The 12438-nt window shown below is 45.6% G+C and overlaps 1 protein-coding gene across 6 annotated transcripts in view; it reads left to right on the top strand.

Annotated features, from left to right (window-relative positions):
- MARK3 (microtubule affinity regulating kinase 3) overlaps nt 1-10145 on the top strand; it is an 81810-nt gene extending 71665 nt beyond the window's left edge. For 2 of the 6 annotated variants that reach the window (XM_087817987.1, XM_087817966.1), the window contains exons 15-18: nt 1158-1415; nt 4942-4968; nt 7049-7093; nt 9602-10145. In XM_087817987.1, coding sequence (XP_087674113.1) covers nt 1158-1415; nt 4942-4968; nt 7049-7093; nt 9602-9947 — 676 coding nt within the window. In that variant the 3' untranslated portion in view covers nt 9948-10145. The remainder of the gene's footprint in view (nt 1-1157; nt 1416-4941; nt 4969-7048; nt 7094-9601) is intronic. The other 4 variants (XM_087818007.1, XM_087817977.1, XM_087818015.1 and 1 more) reach the window with 2 other exon arrangements.
- Nucleotides 10146-12438: the final 2293 nt, after the last annotated feature.

The following is a 12438-nucleotide window of genomic DNA, read 5'->3' as shown; positions in this document are numbered from 1 at the left end:
TTTTAGGGTAGGTTTTATTTTATACACAGCTCAGAAGATATTGTCCCTCTGGCGTAAATAGCCAAACATGTAAGATATTTTCTTTTCTTTAAAGCTGATAACACTTTTAAAATTATTGCTTAAAAAAGCAGCTACAAATTAGCAGTTGCTCCACAATCCGCAAAACAAGTCTAAGATTTTGTATTTTGACAGAAATGAGATGGTTTGGGGAGGAAGGTGAGTGCTTTAAACCCCAGGTTGCTCTTTTTGTCACTGGTCCACCATCCTGTTGTTTCTGCCTCTGCCTGAACCCAAGCCCCCTCCCAGCCTGGCATAAATGTTGGCTAACGCAGCTAGCCCTGCCTCGGTTTGTACCACACCTTCCACCTGTCGGCTGAGACATTAGGCGTCAATGTCCATGTCGGCCTCTGGTCACCCCAAGATGGCAATAGCTCCAGTAGACAGTGGAGGCGATAACGTCGGGGCTGTGTAAGAAAAATGCATATCCCTCCTAGCTAACGTGTGCCCACTACTGCTTAATTTCATGGGTGGGTTTTATAGTCCAAAGTTTCCTTGTGGTTATCCACAGTGTTCCTCGTATGTGTGGTTTTAGTTCCGCACATCCTCCCTCGTGGTGTCCTCGGTCATCCGTTTGTCTTCGTGCCTTTGCATAGTACAGAGGGGATGAGAGTTCCCCTCCTCTGCAGGCTGCTATCAGCATGTGGAGCTTTACAGTATTTATGCCATTTGTGTGCTTCCAAAACTTTCAGTTGCCTGTTCTTCAGTTTCACCTGTGTAGCCTCTCTTTCCTTTATATCGGCAAGGTTCTCTGCATGTGAGCCATTTGAGAGGGAAGCAAAGGAAAAAAGCTTGAGTTTCAAGCCATTCTATGTCCTAGAATTTCCCTGCATTATCTTGTCCTGAAAATAGGTCTGCTGTTCTTTTAAAGTTCACAAGGCTTTGTTCCATTATATGTGATTCCGCTGGTCCCCTTTCCCATTTAACTTATTTTGCTCCTAAGACCTGTGAAATACTCTTTGGGTCTGGATTTATTAAAACTGGTTTTCTCCACTCTAGATAAAAGGTATATTGTGACTGTAATTTTTGTGTGCCATGTTTGCCACAAAGCCAGATTTGATAAACAAAAATGTAAAGATCTGTATTTTCTGACTTCGTAGCACTATTCCTGATCAGAGAACTCCAGTCGCATCCACACACAGTATTAGCAGTGCGGCCACCCCGGATCGAATCCGCTTCCCAAGAGGCACTGCCAGTCGTAGCACTTTCCATGGCCAGCCCCGGGAGCGGCGGACTGCCACGTATAACGGCCCACCCGCCTCACCCAGCCTGTCGCATGAAGCCACGCCATTGTCACAGACTCGAAGCCGAGGCTCCACTAATCTTTTCAGTAAACTAACCTCAAAACTCACAAGGAGGTAAGTGCCAGGTGGAACTGGTGGTTTGGAGCAAAAAGAGACCTGTCTTCTCTATGTGTGAAGCCACTACTGGCTGCGGTTCATTTTGTCTTTAGCTCATGTTTTTCTGGTTTATGTATCTAACTAGACTTTAAAATCTTTTAGGAGAGATATCCTGGTAAAAGTTTTGGGGGGTGGGGGTGTCTTTAGTTGCTATTTCTTTGCATCACACATTTGTCTGCATGGATGGTCTCTACGGCAGAGCAGGGCCCCAGACCAGGGTAGATGGGCTGGCGCCCCGTGAGCGGCCATTGAGGAAGACACACTTCCTCTTCTCTCATCTCATTGTCACTGAGGAATCTTGAAATTGTGCTCTCGGTCTCAGTGAGTTATAGTGAGAACAAGGCAACTTTCTGAAATAGAGTTATGGAGATAAAATCCTGGTTTCTTCTCAGAAAGAAACTAGTATCTGGTTGTGTATAAAATCTTCATGTGTCCAGTAGGCTGTCATTTGGAGCCTTGGGAATCTCTGGAAATCTCTATGGTGCCCTTGAAGTATTTAAATTTTATTTCCATTATCTAGCTAGAGGTTGCAAAAGCCTAGAAATATTGGCTGCTTCCAGAGGAAAAAGAAAAGATCCACTTTGTACCATTAGCAAATAGCCAAAGGCACCTTTATCCAGAATCTTGCCCAGGACAGCTGAGATCCCTGCATGTCCAGGATGCCCAGAGAAACTGAGAGTGCACCTTGCTCTGGATTAGTGTGTCTGAGTGTCCTGCAGGTTTGCCTGTTTCAGACCCTCCTGTTCATCCTGTGTCTCACTCAGCACAACAGTGGATCCTCTCAGAGTCTAGAGTGGTTGACGCCTCCTCCTGTCTCTGCACTCCCTCTGGCCCATTAGCTTGCTGCTTAGTTTCACGCCATCTTTGTATTTAACCTGTAAGCTAAGTACTGTACCACTTTTTCAGTCTCCTTGATTCCTCCCATAGTTTTATAAATTAGATCAATCATCTAAAAGTTAGATGAGTCACATTACACTGTTTCCCCAGATGATCTGTTGACGGGACATTGAGTACTAGATTAGGCAGGACTTCTGACATCCAGTAGCATTGACCAGAGGTAAGAGCAGTCAAAAGGTCTACCTATTACTCTCTTCTCGGCCCCTTTGCTGAGACACCTCGCTCCAGACTGGGCAGAAGAGCAGATGCCTTAAAAGGTCTTGCCAGATTTGGAGTTCCATCCAAGAAGAGCCTGCTGCCCCCCCCCTCCCCAGAGTAATTCACTTCTTCCTTTCCATGTCATCCCAGGCTGCCCTGTCCCCCAGCTCCTTCCTTGGGGACTAGGTTGAAATGGAATCTGTCTCTGAAACTTGGATGGTAGGATGTGGAGCCTGGGTATCATTCACTTGCTTGTTCACCGTCCTGACTCTGCTTCGTATCACTTGGTGTTTTGCCCTTTGAGCATGGAATACACATGCAGCAGTGAGGTCTGGCTGAGTGCTGGTCACAGCAGTCAGCTTGGTAGCCCTCTAGTAGACTCATCATTAAAACCCTTGAATTTATTTGTCTCCTTTGTGCTCCTTTTTTTTTCTTTTTCATCTTAATATATGTACTATCATTGATAAAAATAGTATCTGCTACCATTTATTGAATGCTTGCTGTGCACTAAGTGTATGTACACACATTCTCAAACACTCAATCTCCACAGTCTACCCTGTGAAGTAGATATTACCCGATTTTATAGAAGAAACGGAGAGGTTCAGAGAGATTAAGGCACCTGGTTAAGACCCTACAGCAAAAAAGTGCTGAGCCGGATCTCTTGAAGCCACTACGTTGTGCTCCCTACAGAAAACTGTAAAGGGACTGTTGTAGGCATTTTCTAATTAAATTTATTTCATGTATCTGAATCAGAATTGGAGGTTAAGGTTTCTTGTTTAAAAATCTAGGGGGTCATCTTATTTTACAGTTCCACCCCCACATTTTCCAGAAAGGTCATCTTCTGTTTGAAAGTTTGCAGGCTGAGGTCTGTAGTCTCCTTGGTGCTATACTTCAGCTGTAGCCAATTCATTCTTAAAGACAGTCAGTCCTTGCTGCCTTAGTCCTGTCAGCCTCTGGTCCTCCCCAGCTGTAACTGTAGCACTGCCGTTCTGGTGCCTGAAAAGTTTGGGTGTTTGCACTTAGAACTGCAAAGGAGACCTGCCCTGACGTGGTGGGCAGAGAGCCGGCGCCAGCACACCTGCTCTCTGCACCCTGCTCTGCCCTGGATGCCCTGTTGTTTGGGAGAGCTGTGGGCCCTGCCACCTCTGAGGCCCTGTGCAGTCAGCAGGAGCGAGGCAGGATCTCAGACCGCAGCTTCCTGCTCTTTATAACTCAGGGGTTCATGAGAGGAAAAGTTGAGAAGCAGTCCTATGGTCCTTAACCAATAACACTGCCTTTCGTCATGTAGAAAACTTGGAAATGAAAGTATCTTTTTTAAAGACTTTTTAATCAACCTTCAGCTAAAACAATTTTTTGAGTAATACTGCCTTTATGTAGTGCTTAATTATTTAAAAAATATTTTCAATGCATGATCTTCTCTTCCTGCTGTGTACCACTTTTGATCTGATTATGAAGTGGTTGGTGGTTACCTAGAGTAGTTAGAAACTTTTTTTAATTGGTCACTATCTCAAGCAATGCCAAAGTTACCCGAGTTAGAAAAAAAAATCCAGGGATTTATTCATTCAGTCAGCAGATACATACACGTGCCTCCTGTGTTCAGTCACAGAACTGGGCATTAGAGGTAGTTTGACAAGCCCAGGCTACACGTGCTCAGGAACGCTGACAACATGGCCACACCAGCCTGACCCTTAGTGTGAAATGTCCAGTGCACCCTAAGCATCTTCTTAAAAATTTTTAACAACCAAAGCACTTTTTAAAAATTCAGTTCATTACTAAAACATAAGAATGCATCGCCTACTGTTATATCGTCATGTAATTTTCACTCACTTCAGTATCTAAAACTGAAAAGCTTGCTTCATTTTAAACCCTAATAACTTATTTTTTTCATAACTACTGTTAATGTTTAAATCATCTTCCTGAAGTAATGATTCTCTTAATGGTTAAACATTTTATAATGAAATTTCTAATGTTTCTGTATAAGAACATGAAATTTTTGTTCATAAGATACTCTGTAGAAAATTGAGAAATGTTGTCTTATTACTAGTTCATTGCAAATGCCTTAAGTCATTTATTTAAAACAGGATGTTGACTTTATGATCATAAAACATATCCATGTGAAGAGCCTTAAAAAAATTCATTACAGCTAATGTCAGTGTTCACTGCTAAGTTTCTGTTTACAAGTACAGATATATTTATAATTAAAAGATCACATACTCAATTATCTGTAATAATTTTGCTTTTTCAACATATATCACTGTTTCATTTTTCATTGTTCATTGGACAGAGAAGGAGCCCTGTTTTATTTGTTGTTTCTCTTTATAACTGACTGGATTTTATATTTTATTTGTGCAAGTAATTTTTTTTTTTTTTTTGGCTTAATTTCTTTTAGAAACATGTCATTCAGGTTTATCAAAAGGTAGGATTTATATATACACTTTTTTTTTTTTCCAATCCTCACCCCAAATTGGCTCCTGCAATTAACATCAGGTTTGGCTTTCTAGCCTTATTTTTTGTTGTTGTTGTGTTTTTTTTTTTAAACTAAACTTCCTGCTGAGAACTAAATACTTATTTCTTTGAAAGGAAACTGGAAAGAAATAGATTAACTCTTTCAGGCATTTTTAAAGGGATGTGGCACCCATGTAACAAGAGGCCTACGCATGCTCTGTGCATTTTCTTTCTTCGGTAGAATTATTTAGCATCCAAATAATTCTGTCTTCATACTAATAACACTTAGCATGCTTCTGTTTGAGGAATGAGATGTGCAGTAACACTGATGTACATTTCATGGGTGGGCAAAGGTAAGTGGTGATTGTGTTCATTTTCATTTCACAGAGGGTTGAATTAGCAAAAGGCTCTGAAGTGGAAGGGAATGAGCTAGTATTGTGATAAAATTCAAACTTACAGCCTACTAGGTCTGGGCTTGGGAAGCTGCATAGCAGAAATGTTGTAATGTTTTCAGAGTTGAAAAGTAAGTAGTAGTATATATGAAAGCCACTTCCCACCAGCCACTGACGAAAGCACATCTCGTTTTTAATTAAAGCGCTTTAGTAAATGCTGTTCCTACCAGATGACTTTATTTTTAATTTAATCTTCACCCAGAGAATTTATTGATTTAAGAGTGAGAGAAAGGGAGAGGGGAAGAGAGAGAAACGTTGATGTCAGAGAGAAACATAGATCGGTTGCCTCTCATATGCACCCCAACTGGAGACCAAACCCATTAACCCAGGTACTTGCCCTTGACTGGGAATCAAACCCTCATCCTTTTGGTGCCCAGTCAACTGAGCGTTGGGGCCAGGAGTTGTTTGTTTGTTTTTGTTTTGTTAATCCTCACCTGAGGATATTTTTTCCATTTTCAGAGAGAGTGGGAGGGAGGGAAGGAGGGGGAGAGATGGGGATCGAGCCTGCAACCCAGGTATGTGCCCTTGACTAGGAATTGAACCTACAACCCTTCAGTGTGCGGGACGATGATATAGTCACTGAGCCACACCATCCAGGACAAGATAACTTTTTAAAAAATATATATGTTTTTATTGATATCAGAGAGAGTAGAGATATCAATGATGAGAGTCATTGATCGGCTGCCTCCTGCACGCCCCCTGCTGGGGATTGAGCCCAAAACCCTGGCCTGGGCCCTGACCGGGAATCGAACCACAATCTCCTGGATCCTAGGTCAGTGCTCAACCACTGAGCCACACCTGCCAGGCAAGATGACTATTTTTTTATGCTGACAGTCGAGAGACCAATAGTGTTGCTCACTATCTTGGAATACACACATCTGAGAACAGGTCATTGGGGAGAAAAGGGACATCTATAGTATTTTAAACAAAAATAAAATTTAAAAATATAAAAAAAATTTAAAAAGATTAACTTTGCTCAGAAAAAACCCACAAACGTCTGAGGCAGAAAATCTGCCATTGAAGCTGCACTGTGCCTGTGCCTCTCCGCTCACCAGAAGTCTGGGCTATGGTTTCTGGTGATGAAACCAGTGGTTCCCTGAGAGACTTGGTTAATGTGAGTTCTTTTTCAAAAACTGGGAAGACTGCTTTCTTCCTGAGGGAAAGTCCACTCCGTGGTGGTTTTGAATTGATTGTCCCAGTTGCCAGGTTTTTCCTTGGGGGAAAAAAATTGCATTTGAATGTAGAATTCAACTGATAAATCCATTTTCCCTTTCATGGAAACCCATTATATTTTGGGGAGTGATTGGTCAGCATAGCTCCAGTCAAAGGCCATGAGTGCTCTGCTGCCAGGGCAGGGCAGAGCAGGGCAGGATACCTGTCGCATCTGGGAAGCAGGTGTGCAGCCTGCCACCTGCTTGGCCTGTAGATGCCTGGAGAGGTGGAGCGCTGGCTGGCTCACCACTGAAAGAGCCCTAAGCTCACTGGTGACTTTGGGTTTGTTGTTTTTGCGGTGTTGTGTTTGTCTTGCGCGTCGTGTGCTGCTGTGTAAGACCTCTTTTCTCTCTCCCACTTCTCTGCTTCTGCGTTCTGTTCGTTGAGGCTTCCGACCGAATATGAGAGGAACGGGAGATATGAGGGCTCCAGGTGAGGGAAATTATTTTTTTAATATATTTTATATTGAAAACTGTGGCAGAGGCAGTGCTGTTTCCTGCTGCCCTGTGGGTTGCTTGGTGGGTCCGCACTGTGTGGTTGGGAAGCACAAATGCCACTGCTGTCCCCTGGCGGTGGACCTGGGCCAGAGCTGCGTTGCCCTCCAGGACCACAGGAGGGCGCCAGAGTGCTGCCACCTGGTCCCAACTGACCTGGGCTTCACCTTGGCGTATGGGCGTTAAAATACAGTGCCCCCTGTCTTGCCCTAACGACCGGAACTTAGGTCTGGAAGTTGGTGGGAGCACTCCCGATACCTCAGTGACCCCTCACATAGTTCTGGTCTCAAGTAATGAAAGCAGTGAGTAGAATGTTCACATATTTCAGGTTAGATCTTTAGAAGGAGGATTATGTAGTCGAGTGTTTTGCTTTTACATGTTGTGTAGCTGTCATTGCTCAGGTGTGGGGCAAGAGAGCTGGGCCTAGAACTCCATCTCCGTGATTGGTACCCTCTGTGCCCTTTCTGGTGGTTGCCATTTGCTGTTTCAGGTCCTCGTTGGCCCATCGGCCCCCTTCCTGTCTTTCTAAAGCACAGCTCTGGTCATGTGACTTTTCTGAATGAAAACCTGCAGTGGCCCCATTGCCTGACCATGTCCATGCAAGGCCCTATATGGCCTCAGCAGCCACCCACCCCCGGTTGAGGCAGAATATTGGGGTAAGAGCCAGGCAGCAGTCTACCCCAGGCCCGCCCATTCCAGCCTGGAGCAGGCTCTAGTCGTCCAGAGCGTGCTCCCCAGTCCGTGATAGGCCCTGCCTCCTGGTGTGGTAACAACAGCATGGGAGCACTGTGCCCCCGGTCAGTCAGTCTGTACACTTGATCACATCAGCTCCAAATACCCTGTGCCTTCCAGCCTCCTGGCCTCTGCTGACACTCCCTCTGCTCGACACGGAAATGCTTCCCTCACCTCCTCAGTATTGGTGAAACCCATCGGCTCTTCAGAGCTCTTCCCAGATGCCACCCCCTCCAGGAAGCATCTCCTCCTTATCCTGCCCTCGTTTCCTGGCACTCCTCCCAGGAGGTGGGCCGGGTCCCTCTCCTGGGACCCTAGTCTAGTGACTGCCTGTGCCTTTCCTGTGTCACTGCTGTTTCCTTATGAGGCAGTCTTTTCTCTCCTAATCCCAAATTAGTTTGAGAGCTTTTGCTCATTTTTATAACCTTTTTAGTATCCAACACAGCATTTTATACATAGGAAGCTTCCAATCAATTTTGGTGGATGTGACTCCAATGGAATATTCTCCTGGCAGGTTGGCAACAGGGAGAACTGTATGCACAGTAAATTCTGTGGCCTACCCTCAGCTCTGATATATTTGCCATAAGATTAAGTGTATTTAATATCCTATACTGGATGTTTTTAATGCACAAGAGTGTTAGGTATTCACCATCCAGGTATACATACAGAAGCATGTAAGTAACGGTCTGTGTCAGTAATGATTAAGTTCCTTGGAACAGTAAGGTAGTAGAGGTCTGTTCTTGGGGTTCCCAAGAGAAACCTGCCTGGGGACCACAGCTTGTATTTGTGAATCCATAGTTTGCATTCAAACAGGTCACTTTAGTACTCAGCAACAAATAAGCCTTAACACTTCACTTTTTTATTTCAGTGGTAAGATAATGTCACCTAAGAATTTTTTTAAACTGAAGCTAGACATTAAAATAGAAAAAATACTGAGGTGGGTGGAGGGGATTGAAAGAGTGGCTATGTGCTCAGCCTCTGGAGCCTTTTGCAGGGAAAGCAGTGTTTTGTTTTTGTTTTTTAAATATACCTTTATTGATTTCAGAGAGAGGGAGGGAGAGGGAGAGAGAGTTGAAACATCAGTGATGAGAAAGAGCCATCATTGATCAGCTGCCTCCTGCTCGCCCCCAACTGGGGATTAAGCCCGCAACCTGGGCATGTGCCCTGACTGGGAATCGAACCTCCATCTCCTGGATCCTAGGTCGATGCTCAACCGCTGAGCCACGCCTGGCCGGGTGGGAAAGCAGTTTTAAACTGTTGAATCACCAGTTATCCAAAGTAGTAGTTACAGTGCAAGCTGTGATAAGTTAAAAAGAAACATCACAGGAGCTGAGCGGGGCTGGGCCTGTGAGAGGCCCTGGTGGCTCCTTGCCGCCTGCACTCAGCCTGGAGGGCAGAGCTGAGCTCTTGGATGCATGCTCGGCTCTCTTTCTACTTTGCCTGATTTAACAAATTATCTTGTTAATTTTAGTAAGCACATGACCGGTGAGGTTTCACAGCCAGGTAGATTTTCTGCATGTGTGGCTTATAGTTTTGGGGGGGAGCAAACAGATGAGTTCTTCTTAGAAAAGGAGCAGATAACCACGTGAGCCTGTGCAGGAAAATGTGGGGGTCGGTTCTCTTGCTGTGTGGAGAGTCAACCGGGCACTAGCTAGAAAAGAAAGGGTAGGCTGTCCCGTGCAAATAAAAATAAACCTGCCACTGTGCATTTCAGTCGCAACGTATCTGCTGAGCAAAAGGATGAAAACAAAGAAGCAAAACCTCGTTCCCTGCGCTTTACCTGGAGCATGAAAACCACTAGTTCCATGGATCCCAATGACATGATGCGGGAAATCCGCAAAGTGCTGGACGCCAATAACTGCGACTATGAACAGAGAGAGCGCTTCCTACTCTTCTGTGTCCACGGCGACGGGCACGCGGAAAACCTCGTGCAGTGGGAGATGGAGGTGTGCAAGCTGCCAAGACTGTCTCTGAATGGGGTCCGGTTCAAGCGGATATCAGGGACATCCATAGCTTTCAAAAATATTGCTTCCAAAATTGCCAATGAGCTAAAGCTGTAACGCAGTAATTATGGTGTAAATTAAAGTAGCAGTCTAAAGTTTTCCTGAACACTGATGGGAATGTATAGGGTAATACTTAGGCAATAACGTCTGCATCTTCTAAATCATGATATTAAAATATAAGGACGAGAGCACGCCTGGGAGCGAAAGCTGGCCTCTTTTCTACGAATGCACTACATTAAAGATGTGTGACACGTGTGCCCTCTGTCTTATTTGCATTGCCCTGAAGGTCGGCGTGTGACCTCATCTCCATGTGCCCCATGTGGGTATGAGCGGGCCGCGAGCGTGGGGTAGCACACGGAAGCACCTCCCTGCCCTGGCTGCCAGAGTTGTCCCAGTGCCTCTGTGGGAGGCCATTGGTGCTAAAACGTTAAAATTGCCAAGGAGGAAAGTAACTGAACTACTACCAAGAATTAACCTTAAGACTAGTTGATAATTAATACAGGTTTACAGTTCATGCCTGTGGTTTTGTGTTTGTTGTTTCGTGTGTTTTTTTTAGTGCAAAAGGTTTAAATTTATAGTTGTGAACCTTGCTTGTGTGTTTTTCTAAGTAGATTCACAAGATAATTAAAAATTCACTTTTTCTCAGTAAAACCTCGCATTGTACTGTATTTAAGACTCAGTTTAAGGCAGTGACTGAGAATCCAAGTTTTTGCCTTCACCAGCAAGTTGAACAGAGCCAATGGAGAGTGTGTGAGGCCTGGGGCCACTTTGTCCTTAGCAGGATCCTTACATCTTAGGATTATGAGCATCTTTCTTCCCCAAAGGCAGTAAAGGGAGAAGACGGCCTCCTGGTGACCTGAGAAGGAAGGGAGTTGGGAGTGGCTGCAGCTTCGGCCTCAGCCTCAGGAGCCCAGCACTCCTGTGTGCAGCACGGTCTGATGGTTCCAGATTTCCTCTCCACGAAGTATGTCCCTTTCCTCTAGTTTTTGTGATTCAGTATATGAATTCCACCGACAGCTTTTTCCAGCACCTCCCCGGTCATAAGAGGGGTGATGAACTCATCGGTCAGTTTGACGCTTTGCTCTCTCAGGGAAATTGTCATATTGATTGGTGTGCTGTGTGGCCTCTGGGTTTGTTGTTGGTCACAGTAGGAAAGTCTGGACAGTCACTCAGTCACAGACACTTATGTCTGCCATGGCAGGACACTGTTCTAATGTCTTTGGGACACATCCATGAACAAAACAGAGAGCCCTAGTCTCTTAAATCTTATGTTATGAAAAGATGGCAGTCAGCAGTAGTAAGTAAAGTACCTGATGTGGAGCAGAGTGGTCAATGCCGTGGAAAAAATCGCAGTGCTGGGTTAGGTCCTGGGGTTTGGACAGGCGCTGTGTGCAGTAGGGGGATGGGTGGGGTTGGGTGGGAAGTTTGAGCAGGGACTGGGCTTCCAGGGAGGCACCCAGCAGAGGTCCGAGGCCAGAGCGCACCCGTGTGCTGGAGCAGAGTGGTGTGAGATGGCACTGAGACACCCACTGAACCTTGTTGAAGGTTATTACAGATATGTCTCACTCTGACATGGGAGATACTGGGGGTTTCCAACGGAAGAGTGGCACAGCCTCAGGTTTTCAGAGGGCTGCACTGCAGCTGTGTTAGGACTCATCCTAGGGAGCAAGGAGAAGCCAGGGAATTAGGAGGCTTTTGGTGGTGATTAGGCAAGAGATGCTGGCTGGTGAGACGATGGCTGGTTTATGGATATGCTTTGAAATCAGAGTCAAATGCATTTGCTCTAGGGTTGGATATAGGTGAGTGAGAAAAAGCCGAAGGCAACTATTCAATTTCTAGCCTGAGCACCAGAAAGAATGGGGTTGCTGTCTCTTGCATGGCAGCAGGTGGCTGTGGAGAAGTTTGGTCTGGGCGGGGAAGGAGGGCAGGTTTTGACACCAGGTGGAGACTGGAGACCCTGGGAGCCCTCAGCAGGTGTTTGGTTCCTGTTTAAAGCTGGGAGAGAAGTTCACTTGAAGAGAGAGGACAAGTCCTGAGCCCCAGGTACCCTGAGGGAAACCCTGGGGAGAGGAGGCTGAGCTTGCAGGGAGGGGGTTGGAGCCCAGGCCTGGGGGCCACTGGAGCTGGGAGAAGGGGGGCACACTGGGAAGCATGGCAGGGCTGAGTGTAGACCACATCTTACTCATCTACTGGAGCATTTGGATCCTTCTTTATTAAGTAAATAAATAGGACCCCTCCCCTCCTCTTTCCTCTGGGGGCATTTCCACTTTCTTCCCCTGCCCTGGCCTTTGTGTCAGGCATTGCTAGCCCAGCTCTGGCCTGTGTTCCTGTCACCCTGCAGTTTGTGAGATGACGTGGACCTCTGCCCAGCACAGGTGTGGCTGCAGCCTGTTCTTCCTGTCTTTCCGCTGAGGAAACCTTTCCAGGTGACCTCATTTGTGTTCTTCAGGACAGGTTGAACGCTGTAAGCAAAACGCCTTCAAGAGAAATTAGTTGACCACGTGCCCTGATGAAGTGGCCACTTTTCATGCGGAGAAAACATTCGTGT

The sequence above is a fragment of the Miniopterus natalensis genome, chromosome 1, assembly GCF_054644295.1.
Source record: "Miniopterus natalensis isolate mMinNat1 chromosome 1, mMinNat1.hap1, whole genome shotgun sequence".
NCBI lineage: Eukaryota > Metazoa > Chordata > Mammalia > Chiroptera > Miniopteridae > Miniopterus > Miniopterus natalensis.
Note: the sequence above shows the minus strand (reverse complement) of the source record. Positions and strands in the feature narration are given on the sequence as shown.